The sequence below is a fragment of the Marmota marmota genome, unplaced genomic scaffold (genome assembly GCF_001458135.2).
Source record: "Marmota marmota marmota unplaced genomic scaffold, marMar, whole genome shotgun sequence".
NCBI lineage: Eukaryota > Metazoa > Chordata > Mammalia > Rodentia > Sciuridae > Marmota > Marmota marmota.
In genome coordinates this window covers 11,991,229-12,006,283 of record NW_026000016.1, presented here as the reverse complement: position 1 = coordinate 12,006,283, position 15,055 = coordinate 11,991,229, and the positions used below count along the sequence as shown (strand labels likewise).

At 34.3% G+C, this 15,055-nt stretch overlaps 1 protein-coding gene across 5 annotated transcripts in view; it reads right to left on the bottom strand.

Moving 5' to 3' along the window:
* Positions 1-4,069: 4,069 nt before the first annotated feature.
* Positions 4,070-15,055, bottom strand: part of Mpp7 (MAGUK p55 scaffold protein 7) — a 214,211-nt gene continuing 203,225 nt past the window's right edge. For all 5 annotated transcript variants that reach the window (XM_048809158.1, XM_048809161.1, XM_048809159.1 and 2 more), the window contains 4 exons: positions 12,085-12,178; positions 10,926-11,034; positions 8,742-8,885; positions 4,070-7,209 (listed from right to left, as the gene is read on the bottom strand). In XM_048809158.1, the coding sequence (XP_048665115.1) occupies positions 7,030-7,209; positions 8,742-8,885; positions 10,926-11,034; positions 12,085-12,178 (527 nt within the window). In that variant the 3' untranslated portion in view covers positions 4,070-7,029. The remainder of the gene's footprint in view (positions 7,210-8,741; positions 8,886-10,925; positions 11,035-12,084; positions 12,179-15,055) is intronic.

Genomic DNA, 15,055 nt, shown 5'->3' with positions numbered 1-15,055 from the left:
TATTATTAATATCCTCTCTGTTTCATATTGTCACCAATTCTGTTAACTTGAAATCTTTCTCTTTTAGAAGCAAATGGCTAGTTTCATTTCTTGATGTGGTGCAACTTTTCAAATTGTCTCAAAATACATGAATTTATGCCATTTAAAACTGTAGTAAGGATACACATGGTCTTGTTTCCATTACCTCACTTTAGGGATCCTCTCTGATTCTCCTAGTTCCGTGGGTGATTGCTTCCAAAATCTTAAGAAACAATGATTCAGTATTGCTTCCCTCTTCCAACCTGTTATTTGGGTATCTTCTAGATTTCTAATATTTACCTATTTTTATATCCAGCTTTAACATTTACAGGAATTGTTTCATTTTGTAGCCATAGTTCTTAGAATTATCTAAATATGTTTCTATTTAGAACTTTTCTATATTTAGGTGGATGTGTATAAACAGCTTACATGTATTAATCAGTAAGGTGCCGAGTTTAGAGCAAAGGCTCAATGAATGGAAACTTTTCACATTATTATTGCCCAAGTCAGATTAAAAATGACATAGGTATTACTTCTTTCAAAATGGCAGACTCGGGTAGTGTTTGGTCAGCCTTTTAGTTTATATAATATTTTGAGCAACTGATAAAATTAGAACAAAACCATGATAAATTTATAAGTCCAAACACTGAAGAACAAATTTGCTCTAACTTAAATTTTAAGGTTTCCCATCCTAAAGCTGGGAATGGATCCACCATTTGACCCAGCTATCGCCCTTCTCAGACTATTCCCTGAGGATCTTAAAAGAGCGTACTATAGGGATACTGCCACATCAATGATCATAGCGGCACAATTCACAATAGCTAGACTGTGGAACCATCCTAGATGCCCTTCAATAGATGAATGGATAAAAAAAATGTGGCATCTATACACAATGGAGTATTACGCAGCACTAAAAAATGACAAAATCATAGAATTTGCAGGGAAATGGATGGCATTAGAACAGATTATGCTAAGCGAAGCTAGCCAATCCTTAAAAAACAAATGCCAAATGTCTTCTTTGATATAAAGAGAGCAACTAAGAACAGAACAGGGAGGAAGAGCATGAGGAAAAGATTAACATTAAAAAAACAGACGAGTGGGGGGAGAGAAAGGGAGAGAGAAGGGAAAGCATATGGAAATGGTAGGAGACCCTCAATGTTACACAAAATTACATATAAGAGGTTGTGAGGGGAAAGGGGGGGAACAAGGGAAAGAATTGAACAACAGCAAATGAGGTAGAGAGGGAAGATGGGAGGGGAGGGGAGGGGGGATAGTAGGGGATAGGAAAGGCAGCAGAATACAACAGTCACTAATATGCCATTATGTGAAAATGTGAATGTGTAACCGATGTGATTCTGCAATTCGTATTTGGGGTAAAAATGGGAGTTCATAACCCAATTGAGTCAAATGTATGAAAGATGATATATCATGAGCTTTGTAATGTTTTGAACAACCAACAAAAAAACAAAAAAAAACAACAACAAAAAAAAAAAGATTTGGGCTGGGGATGTGGCTCAAGCGGTAGTGTGCTTGCCTGGCATGCGTGCAGCCTGGGTTCCATCCTCAGCACCACATACAAAAAACAAAACAACAACAACAAAAAAGGTTTCCCATTCATGTAGTACAGGAAAAAAATAGTAAAACCCAAGAAAAACACATTTTGAATGCAGTCTCTTGCTTTAGTCCACCCTACAGTTTCCAGGATGTTTTAAAATTCAATAATTATATCCAGGGAGGGCATGTGACAAGCTTGATAAGTGAAAGCAGATATTGAGAGTGGTCTACATTGCTCATGGATACTACTTTTGTGTGCTTTCAGCAGCAAGAAAAACAAACAAAAAACCCAACAGTGACTTAACCCATCATAACATTTTTTTCTTCAACAATTACAGAAAAGAATCCTTTGGATTGATTCAGCAGCTCAATAGTTTTATGGATTTAGGGCTTTTCTCTTTTTCTATTCAGTCATCCTCAGATGATAGGCTTTACCATCCTCTCTAGCATAGGGGTAAAATTATGGTTGTCCTATTAATAAGCATCACAACATGACCAAGGCATCTCAAGCAGGAAGGATGGGGGCAGGAACATGAAGTATTTTCACTTCATGCAGTTGTTTAAATCAGAGAAATGTGTCTTTCTCCTCCAACAGACAAGGCATTATCTGGAGCTGGTAGCATGACCAGCCCAGATCAATCTCCATAGGAGATTGATTGACTTACAAATCATGAATCATCACTAAGGACTGGGACTGAGACTAAACAAACAATTGCCTACTATGTAAAGTTCATGTTTTTGTATGCTTCTGATCATAGCCACTGGTTGTGATTAACCCACTCTCACAGGCAAAGATACTTTAAGGTATATCTGATCAAAGCAATGGTGTTCTGAGAAAACTATTAGGCACGTGCATTCAAAAGCAATGATGCATGATTGCTCTAATTATTCAACTCTTACACAAGTTTCCAGCTTTATCTCAAGTTCTAGCAACACAGAGAAGCACAATTCAGTGAAAATCTCATGGAGATGGAGGAAGCTGGACATTGATTCAAACCCTGATTCTACTACTCATCTCCTATGTGGCCTTGGGCACAGTACTGTAGCCCTCAGTTCTCTCATCTATCAAATATGAAGATAATATATCATCCACATAAGATCATGGTGAGAATTAAATGAGATAGTGCATTGAAATCACACAGACCTTCCAAGATTAACACAGTGCAATTTGATCAGGCTAATGTATGTCTCTAAGATAGCTCTTCTAAAAAATAGCTTCCAGAAGCTTATGTAACTAAGCAAACATTGAGGAAGGTGGCAGCGGAAGAAAGAGCAATGAAACAAGAGGTATTGCTTTCAAAATATTATCAAGCATATTGCATCATATTCAGTGTTTAAAAATAAAATTAGACTTTGTTTTCTTTTGGGTATTGCCTAATTAGTTCCTATGTTTGGTGGGAAGCAATGGAATTTAAAAAAAAATAAAGTTATAATAGAAATTATTAGGAACTTCTAATGAGTTCACTATTGTAATAAGGGAGTTTAGTGTGATTAAGAATACTTACATACCCATTTTTAAATTGTGTGATGTGATAAAGACCATTATAAAAAATGGGAGCTCACAATTATTGAGTGCTTCAATTCCAGATTTGGCTCTAAATACTTAACATGGATTCTGTCATTTGATGCCTACAACAATCCTATGAGGAAATATCTATTTATTATCTATATTTTCCTGATGAGAAAATAAAGACCAGAGACATTTGATGTTTTTTTTCGTTCCCAAGGTTGCAACACTGGTAACAGGCAAAACCCAGAATTTCAGCTCAAGAATTCTGGATTCAGATACCAAGCTCATTCATATGTATATGAACACACACACATATTTATAAATGAATTATACATAAAATATATATGAAAAAATATATATCCTTGCTTCTCAACAAAACTGGGGATTGAACCCAGGTCCTCATGCATGCTAAGCAAGTGTTCTACAATCAAGTTTCATTCCTATTCCTTTTTAAAATTTATTTAGAGACAGGGTCTTGCAAAGTTGTTCAGGCTGGGCCCAAAGTTGTAATGCAACTTTTATTTGGTACCTCATTATAAAATCATTATGTGGAAGCAGGGCTTGAACTATTGCAGCAAGAACAATATTTGCCTGTTTAAGAGAAGATAGTGTGTTCTTATAGGTGTAGCTAAACAAGTTCAGTTTTGCATAACTGGGTCAAGAAGAAAATATAACAGTCCTGATGGGGTGGGGGAAAGGAAGTGGGGAAGCAGAGGAGTGTTCCCATCATGGATGGTCCTGGGTCATCCAAACCACTCTCTCTCTCCACATCTTTATGCTGTGGTACTTATGGGTAAGAGCAAGACTAGTGAATCTGGTGACTCCAACAATTTTGATAAAAGCATTGTTTGAAAAATCAGAAAACTTAATTTTAGACATGCCAAGTTGAAATAAATCACTTCATATCACAGCAGAAAAGAATTTGTCCTACCATGGAAAATAGTATAAACTGAATATTCAAGCGCAAAAAGAAGTTTCAAGTACGCATACTGTTTATAGATACTTTATTAAAACCAAGAGCTTTCCATTGTCCTTTCTTATCCAAAAGAAAATAAATAATAAAAATCTATCTTCAGGAATATTTTAACAACATAGTTTCATAAATCTGAGTTTACAGTTTGTCAGATTTAGATACATTCAATCATTACTCAATACAAGAAATGTCAGCCTTAAAGATACTAAGAATTTCTATACTGACCAGTAAAACCATTGCAAAACTTGTATTTCAATTGCACCTTTTTTATTTTTAACTAATTTGTCAATCATGAGACAAAAGAATTTCCTTCTTGGTTCTGGATTTTAACACACAGTTGAAAATTAATCATCCCCTTCTGTCAAATCGTGGCTGACATTCCATGTTGGGAGTATGGTGCTCTTTTCCTCAGGGGCAATGGTGGATGAGGGTGGAGGACAGAATCCAGGCCAATTTATGCTACAGTTATCAACAAGTCCTTGGAGCTGGCCTGCCTTATTAAATTTTAACCCAATCTCTAAGGACCCACAAACACCACTTATAAGGCTATGTATACTACCTGATTTTTAAAATTGCCCTTCTTTTCATTATTTTAAAAACTTTTTTTCCAGTTCTGGTCTAAAAAAGGACAAAGGTCTGTAGAGTTGTAGTTTCAGAATGTAGCCATCACCACCACCATCTGGAAGGACTCAGTTTCCACTACCCTCCACTATCTCTATCCCTAAAGTAATGAATTGAGGCATTTATCTGGAAATGCAGGAAAAAAAACAATGTAGATATTTCAGAGTAAAGAAATAGGGCTGAATAAATTATTCAGAAGATTGCCTATACTATTATACATTTCCCACCATTCTTTTTATAGGAAGTCTCATTTCACTGGAAATTTTAGCCAATGTTCAAAGCATGATTCCATGCTTTCAACCCAAACCAGACTTGCACTTCTCTTAGAGAAGCCATATAACTTTAAGAATGGCTACAATATGAGATCTGGTAACCTTTCCCTCATTTTTTTTTAAGTGAAATGGCTTGCTATTTAATAAATTTAGAACTCACTCGGTTTATGTTGTTAAATACGATTTAGTCTGAATATCTGACTACTTCGGATGTGACTATGTATCAGGGCCATTGAAGTAGTTTTTGTTCCTGTTTCTAGTATGTAATTAGACATGTCTGAAATAAATCCAGTGATGAATGCTACCAAATGTGCAGTGTATATATAATGTACTTGTGAATCTATTTGTGTAAAGGTCAAATATTTACATGGAATGTTGACCTTGATCTATAAAACTACTATTTTAACTTATGACATCTTTACATATAGTCAATTTATTTTATGGAGAGCCCCATTTGATAATTAAAAAATATGCCTTTCAAATATTTCATAAATATATAAAATTTTAGTACATTCTATATTTTTAAAATGTGACATCTAAATTCTTTACAAAGTGACAAAAATAATTATTTTGTATGAAAGTCGTACATGCAGTGAGTTTTGATTGGCAAGATCTTTCTACATGCAAGAATAGCAGGACACGTTCTCTTACAGAACTTATAGACATTTGTAGTATTTTGAATTATATAATTCACTTTCTGAAGATCAATAGTACCAAAGAAAGACGAGAGATACCATTCAAATATTTTACAATATAAGGGTCTTTCTTTTACTACTTCTTCTTCTTTTATTATTAATATTATTATTTGTGGTGCTGGGGATCAAACCCAAGGCATTGTGCATGCTAGCCAAGTGCTATACCTCTGAGCTACTCCCCAGCCCTTCTTATACTTCTTTAGGTTAAGATGGTATATGGCCAGTGTTCAGAATCATCTGGTGACAAAAGTTACATTACATAAAAAGTTTTCTAAAACAGAGCACAATTTACATATATGGTGATCAACTGCACAAATTGGAAAAATGATCATTTTTAACTGTATCACTAACATATAAAACATATTTTACATAGTTTAGAATAGGAATAACATTTTTATAATTTATTGGGAAAATACAAAGCCTTCTCAAAATATCTTTTTGGTGACTCCAGCAATGTCTTCTGAGAATTTACAAATAAAACTATCCTTTATAATTATTTCTTCCCCACTCTTAACACCATATGGAAAGATTATGAGTTATATTTACAATAATTTTTAAAAGTCTACTGTCTGTGCCAGGTGTAGTGGTACACACCTGTAATCCCAGCTACTTGGGAGTGTGAGGCAGGAGGATGGCAAATTCTAGGCCAGCCTGGGTTATAGAGAGAGACCCCTGTATTAAAAACAAAAACAAAAACAAAAAAAACTCTGTTTTCCCTTCTTACATGTTATGTTACTGATACATACTCGTAAGGACTACTCTAAAATTATAACATGAGGTCACTCACTCAAGGTAAATTTTCAGTTACGCCTCTAAGATTTTAAAATGTACACACTGTGAATGTATTTTGTAGACATAAGAAAAGTTTGTACTCTTAAAGTAGTAAGAAGACTATGTCTTAACTGTCAGCCCAGTTAAGTCATGGTGACCCATCTGAAAATTCAGAGCTGACATGTCTGTAGAGGTTCTTGAAACTGTTCAGTTAATACCTTCAACTACGGACATACAGATTGAATGGCAGTGGCCACATCTGAGACCAGCTGGAGTACAGAACGTCTATCTATTTTGTCTCTAGCTATATCTCTTTAAAAAATTCAACCTCACGTTGCAGATAGAGATATATTAAAGACAGCTGGAAGGTCCAAAGTTTTGCTCAGAATATAGTATTGAGCAAGGGTGGATTCTTAGATTTTAGAGTCACATGTATTTCAAATAAGGCCATGAAAAGACACAAACTAAACTACTATTCAATTTTTACAAAGATTATACATCTATGATAGTGATATAATTAAAAAACTCTACCACCAAAATGGCAACTGATTTAATTATGCATTCTATTAAAAACAAAACAACACATACACACACAAGTGTGGAAATTTCCTGTAATTATGAATGTAACCAGCTCACTGGTACCCAATGGGTATCTGTCTCTAATTTGTCAAAAGTTGTTTTGAGCTCATTAAATGCCACAGTGAGATCATCATTTATTATAATTTTGTCAAAAAGATGACCATACTGACTTTCCATTATCTGTGCAGATTTAATCATTTCTTGAAAGTCTTCTTCCTACAAAAGGAAGTATTTTTTAAAAAACTGGTTAACCAGGCACTTATATCATTTCACACCAATGTAAACATTCTACAGTTCTTACCTAATACTGTTTTTAGCATTAGTATCCTTACCTAATACTGTTCTGGGTTTAGCCTTTCACCTCATCCAACAATAAAAATTACCTTCTTTAACCACTAGTTCTTCAGATGTCATAACCTCTAATATTCTTTTCTCTAATCTGCTTATAACTAAACTCCTCTGAGAAGATCCAAAACTCCCACCTTAACTAAATTTCAGGATATATAGTCACTAACTTATCATTACATGGTTATGTGGTTATTAAAATAGCTACTTGGGGAAAAAGAACTGCTGACTCATTGCATTGGTTTGTGGCATTATTTATGTTTATGCATAGGAAGGAATTTACAACACAAACATTTTCATGGTTGGATACGTTATAAAAGAATAGTTACTATCTCCCTCTTTTGGCTCATTTGAAGTGCTTCAAGAGCCTTACATGGCCACATTTTTTGACATCAGGAAGTTATTTTAGCTGGCTATAAAACTTAAGGCTACGTAAGTATATACATAAAGGTTAGTGAGACAAATCCCAAGAACATATTATCATTTATCTTCACCAATAAACTTTAAATTTATAACAAGATAATAATTCTTCATATTGCACATATTGAAATAATTTAAGAATCCACATTGCAATGTCACCTATGATTTCCCAATAGAAAATTTAACGTGTTAATCAAGAACCTTGAGTAACCAATATCATATGTTAACATCTACTCAGCATAGATAGATACTGTTAGCATTTTGAAAAAAGATCAAATATTGTGAATCATAAACATAATCTGTATTTGTAATCACAATTAAAAGTACACAGATTAACAGAGACTAAAGTTAAATAGAAGGGGGGTGTTCTTAACATTTAACTTCTTTACTTATTTTGATCCAAAGGTAGAATACATTATCTTGATAAGATTGAAAACAAAACCAATAAAAAGACTTGCCAGAAGTCAACATATCCATTGACATATCACAGTCACTATTTCCAATAATACTCCTAGGAAATACGAATAGCACTGTTAGAAAATAACAGTCTACTAGTCTTCTCCTCAAATGGTGCCTTTTCTTTTTATAGTGCTAAATATGATACCAGGAGAAAAAGGAAGTTATTACGTTTTTCATTTAGACTATTAAGAAAGAGCAGTAACTGATTTGGGTACTTTTATCTTTAAATGTAAGGCTAATCTGAAAAATAATTAGCCTAATTTTAATAAATGCTTGGCCTAGAAAAATCTAATATATACATATAATAACATACAAAAATAGTTTTAAGTTAATATGAAGCTGCATTCACAGAATTACAAAAAGAAATTAATAGTGCAATGGTTCAAAATATGCACGTAAAGACAATTCTACCTTTTACAGATTTTTGAATCACAGCTTCGTCTTTAATAGCCTTCCTGAGTAGCCACAGATGCACGTGCTTTTATGCACTGCTTAGATACCATCACTAATATCTTGGTACTCACCGTAAAGGGCTTTGCAGCACCCTGGTCATCTCTGCTTGAAATAATCTTTGCATTTTTCCTTGTCTCTCTCAAACGCTCTATTGATGGTGGTTTTATAAATATCACATAGGGCTTAAATTCTAGGGTCCTTAAATGTTTCACTGTCTACAAGGAAGAAAAGAATTTTTCTCTTGTATTTCGTCATAACCTCATGAATTATTTCATTTTCTTAACTTATTTCTAAACTTATTCTCTAATTAAGGTCAGTAGGTCTTTTGATGTATTATTCAATCAGTTATTAACAATTGAAGGTGACAAATGTTCCTCTCTAAAAGAAGCTGGAAAATGCAAATTTCATTTAAAAATGTCTGAAATACATCATCACAAATGTTGAACACAAGTAGCTACGAACACCACGAAACTGGCTTTTAGAGCAAATACCAAAAAGATGTGACGGGGTAAATTATAACAACAGTACTAATAATATAATAAGTCACCTGACCATCCCTATGGCCCTCTCCTGATCTCAAGCAGGAGTCCTTGGCCTTCACCTGCCCCTCAGAGGGAGTGATAAAGGCGGCCCCTGCTGTCTGTGATGGCACCAGCATTCCCTCATCAAGGGTCTTACGTTATTTACACTCTGCTTCTGGGGACTCACCTATCATCAAGGGTAACCGACAGAAGGGTGAGGGCTGAGGAATGTTCTTGAGCTGTGTGTCAGATCCTTCCAAAATATGAATATAAATGATAGGCGTCACCTAAAGGATAGGCAGATGGGCTATGTGTAGGCAGCAGAGGGAGTGTGGGGAGTGGGGGTAGTGCAGGTGGCAGGGGACAGAGGGGTGCTACAGGCACTAGGAGGAGAGGCAGAAACTGCACTGTGAGGATCCAGGAATAAACAGATCCAGTGGAGGCTATGTGCCTCAGGGTACCACCACTGGTAGAAGGACAATCTAGGGCCCCTGGAGGACCAGGAAAATGTTATGGGTTTGGCATCAGTGGGAACATATATGATTTGACAAGGAAGTGAATGGCTTCATCCATTGGCATCCTCAGTCTGGAATTCCCAGGTGCTGGGTGAGGCAGCACATGCCTGTAATCCCAGTGGCTTGGGAGGCTGAGACAGGTGGATCACAAGTTCAAAGCCAACCTCAGCAAACTTAGTGAGTTCCTTAGTAATTCTGCAAGACCCTGTCTCTAAATAAAATACAAAAAAAGGGCTGGAGATATGGATCAGTGGTTAAGTGCTCCTAGGTTCAATCCCCAGTACAAAAAGAAAAAAGAAACCAAAACACAAAACAAAAACCCCAGGGTGACAAAGATCAACTGTTAAAGGGATCTTGCCCAGCACAATTCCTGGGAAAAGTCTTATAGCTCTAGCAGGGGTTTTAGGTTTCTAGGACATTTACAAGACCCAAATCAAAGACAGAGGATTGAGAACCAAATGTCCACTGTTAAAAATGATAAACACTTAGAATAATACATAACATAAAAAATACATCACATGGAAGATGGAAGGAGAACCTCGTTGTTAAACAGAATACATATATGATGTTGTAATGAGAAAAAGAAAAAAAAAGTGTGTCACATTAGATTGGATAGAGAGAAAGGATGGGATAGCAGGGGAGGAGTAGGGAGGATAGGAAGGGCAGCAGAATACACAATATGATTGATGTATGTACATTCCATGTATGTATTATGTGTCAAAATACATTCTGCTGTCATGTATGACTAAAAAAATAAAAATAAATCGTATGGTTAAAAAAATACATCATATGTGTAATAATGTATTCTTTAAAAATATGAAATACACAGAAATATTTAAAAGTCATTGAACTTGACTGGAAATAAATGAGAGTTACAAACACAGATCTTTGAGCTCCATCCACTCCTATTTCCTAATTATATTGTGGGCTTCCCCCACCCCCACAAAAGATATATCAAATTACACTGATATGAGTAGACTTTATATTATTATACCAAAATGCTCACATGAAGTGCAGTAGAGTACATGGGTTGCAAGTGTTCTGAATATTTCTTTTTTTTTAAATTACTACTCTTCTTTATTCAAGATTAATATCAATATCAAAGATATGTTTACAATGAGCATGTATTTAAACAAGGTTTAAATACACAATATTCTAATCAGTTTCTTTATAGCCTGAAACAATTATCAATATTATAGATATTCAACTGTTTACTTACATGAGGCTGAACATCCAACAAACAAACTTTGTTTTTAGCTAGGACAGATCGAACTGAGTCTATACTTGTGCCATAGTAGTTGTTCTTATATTCACCATATTCAATAAACCTGTGGAAAATTAGAGGCTCATCAGAATCATTTGTGAATTAAATTCATATGTGGCAAGATATAATTCATAGGTAAAAGACGTTTTTGCTTAACATTTAATTTTTTACCATATTTAATAGAATAAATAGGGCCAACTACTTCAGAATGTCAATTTTAAAAAATCTTATATTCTACATTTTCAAATCAGTAACACTTGCTTGTGTTACACTTAAGCAGAAAAAAAGTACTTCAGTCCAGTAGAGCTCTAATGTTTTCCATCACCCCTTTTTCAGAACTAATGCAATGCAATAAAACCATGAATCAGCCAAACAATAGAAACTACTGAAATTTCATTGCATACTACAGAGTAACCAAGCTTAGCTTCAGAACTACAGGAGCTGGGTGGTGGCTAATGGAATCAGGACAGCCGATTATGTGCTATAAAAACACAATCATTGCGCCAAATGCGAAGAAAGCATTTCGATGTTTCAATAAAATCCCACAATCCTGCATTAAAACACACATTGCTTTTGATATCATCCTAAAATAGTCATGCTTAAGCAAATGGAAAACCCAAACAGTGTTGGGGGTGGGATTTTACAGCTCGCTAGAGAAGATGGTATGTGTACAACTTAACCTTATTTCAATTTCTTGAAGTATCAATGTAAGAATGAAATGTGTGTGTATGGAACAGATTGTAGGACTAGGAATATAGTGAGTAGCTGTTCATCAATTTAAAAAATAAAATTCCACCCAAATTACATGTTAAGATTAAATCAGTGGGCTGGAAAGAAGTTACAATAAGACACCAGTCAAACCTTCCCTCATACTGCAAAATAATACCTATGTGTTTAACTTAACAGAAACGTAACAGTTCTAGTTATTAAAAAGGGGTAAATATTGGTTAAAGTTAATAACTGAATTGTCATTTTATATGGGTTTCAAATAATACTGTGGTAAGTAAAATACATTTTCAAATGCAGCAAAACTCTAAGTGGATATACAGGCTGGATATATAGGAATATGCTTAAAAACAATAGTCATATAAAACTTGCCGAAATTTTCACATACTTGTTATTTTGTACGTCTGTCTCAAACAAATGTTTGGAAATGAAAATATATTCAACACCATCACTCTCCTGGCTTCTTCTTGCTCTGGTGGTATCTGTGAGTTGATTAAAAAAAAAAAAGTTTAGAAAAGCTCATACTTGATTTTAAAAAAAGAGTATAGGAAATATTAAAGAAATGATCATGTATAATCGAAGCAGTTATCTTACATGGAATTAAAAAACTTATAAATAAGTAAATTAGTTAATAAAATATACTAAAGTGTCAAATGCAGATTTTACTACTGATATTAAAATTTGAAAATTGAGTAAAATTCAATTGCATTGTGTGTCTGTGCTATTACTCATTATTTTGAAGGTTCTTTAATATAATTAAATAAAAGTGGTATCCTAAACACTTTGAGGAAAACTCCTTTCTTTTGCAAATGATATGCTCATCATCTTTATTTATTGATCCTCATTCACTGAAGAAAATCTGCTGCCCACTAGTTACAAATTATGAAATTATCTTATTACCTTCCTAACACAGCACTATGTCATCAATGCTTTCTATTACACTGGATAAAGTCAAATACTTCTATGTGCTATTCATTATCCTTGGCAAAGTTATAAGCAGCACCCTCTTAGAATATTATTTAACTTCCAATATTCCAGTAATTTTTCTAGTTATTTTTCAGTAAACTGTAATGGAGCAGAAAATGCAGGATTAATTACAAACAACAAAACACAAGGTTTTCTATTGATATGGCAAGTAAAAAACACACCACAGTCCTACTGATTACAACAAAAACCTCTGAAACCAGGACAACTGCCTGAGTACTCTGAAAAATAAATAAAACAGGTAAGACTGTGGAAGCGGGTCAACCTGCATGGGGAAAAGTTTAGCTTTATTTTTTTTTCTAGGTTTGCCCCAAGGGTAGGAATCACTCCAAGAGAATCATAGTGGAATGTGTGCTAAACTCCAATAGATGTCCTGCCAATTTCAGTGAAAGGACCAGAAAAAAAGGGGATGGGGAAAAATCAAGTCATTTTGGGTTAAAGAGTATGTAGGAAATCCAGGAGGGGAGAAAGTATAGAAGGAAATACTTTAACTCTATATATGAACAACCATTAGTCTAAGAATAACTCTTGCCCTTACGCATGCAGTTCAGATTCAAACCAGCACAGTAAAGTTTTTAAGAAGTGAACCGGAGATTAGAATACTCAAGTCTAGGTCTAAACCCTGCATAATAGAAAACACTGAACACACCCTTAACAGTGTAGGAAAAGCTTGGAGAACTGAGCTGGATTTGAATTATGTATACAATCTCAGACTTGTCTTCGAACCAGGACAGATCCAAATCAACAAAGATAAATGAGACAGAACTTAGTATCAGGCAGTTGTTTACCTGCTAAGATAAATACATCAATATTCTCCAGAATTTAGATCAGGACCTAGTGTTAATATAACATAACACTCACAATACCTAGAATGCAATCCAAAATTGTTCAATATAAAATAACCAAGGAGGGCTGGGAATGTGGCTCAAGCAGTAACGTGCTCACTGGCATTTGCGGGGCACTGGGTTTGATCCTCAGCACCACATAAAAATAAAATAAAGAGGTTGTGTCCACCGAAAACTAAAAAATAAATATTAAAAATTCTCTCTCTCTGTGTGAAAAAAAAAACAAGGAAATATGACCATTCTCAAGAGGAAAGATAACAGATGGAAACCGCAAGACCCAGAAGTTAAAACACAGACTCTAATGCAACTATCGTAACTATGCTTCATAAAGTAAAAGGAAACACTTGAATTCAATGAAAATGTAAGTCTTAGTAGAGAAATAGAAATTATAAAAGAAGAACCAAGTGAGAATTTTAGAACTGAGAAGATACAATATATGACAGAAACAAATCACAAGATGGTTTTAGTAGCAGAAAGAAGATAATAAATAAAAGAGCCAGTGACCTGAAGATGATCAATAAAAACTATATAATCTGGGGCTGGGGTTGTGGCTCGGTGGTAGAGTGCTCACCTAGCATGCCTGAAGCACTGTGTTTGATCCTCAGCACCACATAAAACAATAAAAACAAATAAAGGTGTTGTGTCCACCCATGACTAAAAAATATGTATTTAAAAAATTGTATAATCTGAACAACAACAACAAAGACTGAAAAAAAAATAAATGGAACTCCAGGGACTTGGATTCAACAGAAAAATATTGATATTTCCATATCAAGAATGAAAATGAATCAACTATTGATCTATGAAACAACATGAATGAATCCCAATGCTGAAATGACTACTGTATGTGTAATTAGGTGCTAGAAGGAGAGAAAAATTATATTGGAGCAGATTCTGGAATTTTAAAATTTGGTGAAAGACATAAACTTACAGATTTCAGAAGCTCAACAGATCCCAAACAGGATAAATTCAGAAAAAAAGATCATGCCTACACATATAATCACATCAGTAAAAGTCAAATGTAACTAAAAAATTTTGAAGTCAACTGGAAAATATAATACCCATAAGGGAAGAATTATTTAAAATCATCACAGATTTCTTTTCATAAATCATAAAAGAAATAAATGAAATGAAATAAATCAACCAAAATATCTTTCAGAAATAAACGCAACATAAAGACTTTCTAAGATGAGGAGAAACACAGAATTCATCAGCCCCTTGTTCTAAGAGGAAAAATGGACATTTTAAAATGCTGAAGTGAAACGGTAAGAAAGAAACTTGGATCTTCAAGAATGAAGAAAGAACAAATAGCTGAATCCAAACGAAGTCCACTTTTACCCTCTTAAGTCCATTAAGACATATATGACTGTTTCAGTAAAAGTTTTACTACTGATTGATAGAATTTTCAATGTATGGAAATATAATATATTCAATAACTGCAGCAGATTAAGGTAGGGGAAAAGGGAATTACATGATTGCAAGTCTTGTATATTTTATGTGAAACAATGCCAAGTTAACTCCACATAGATG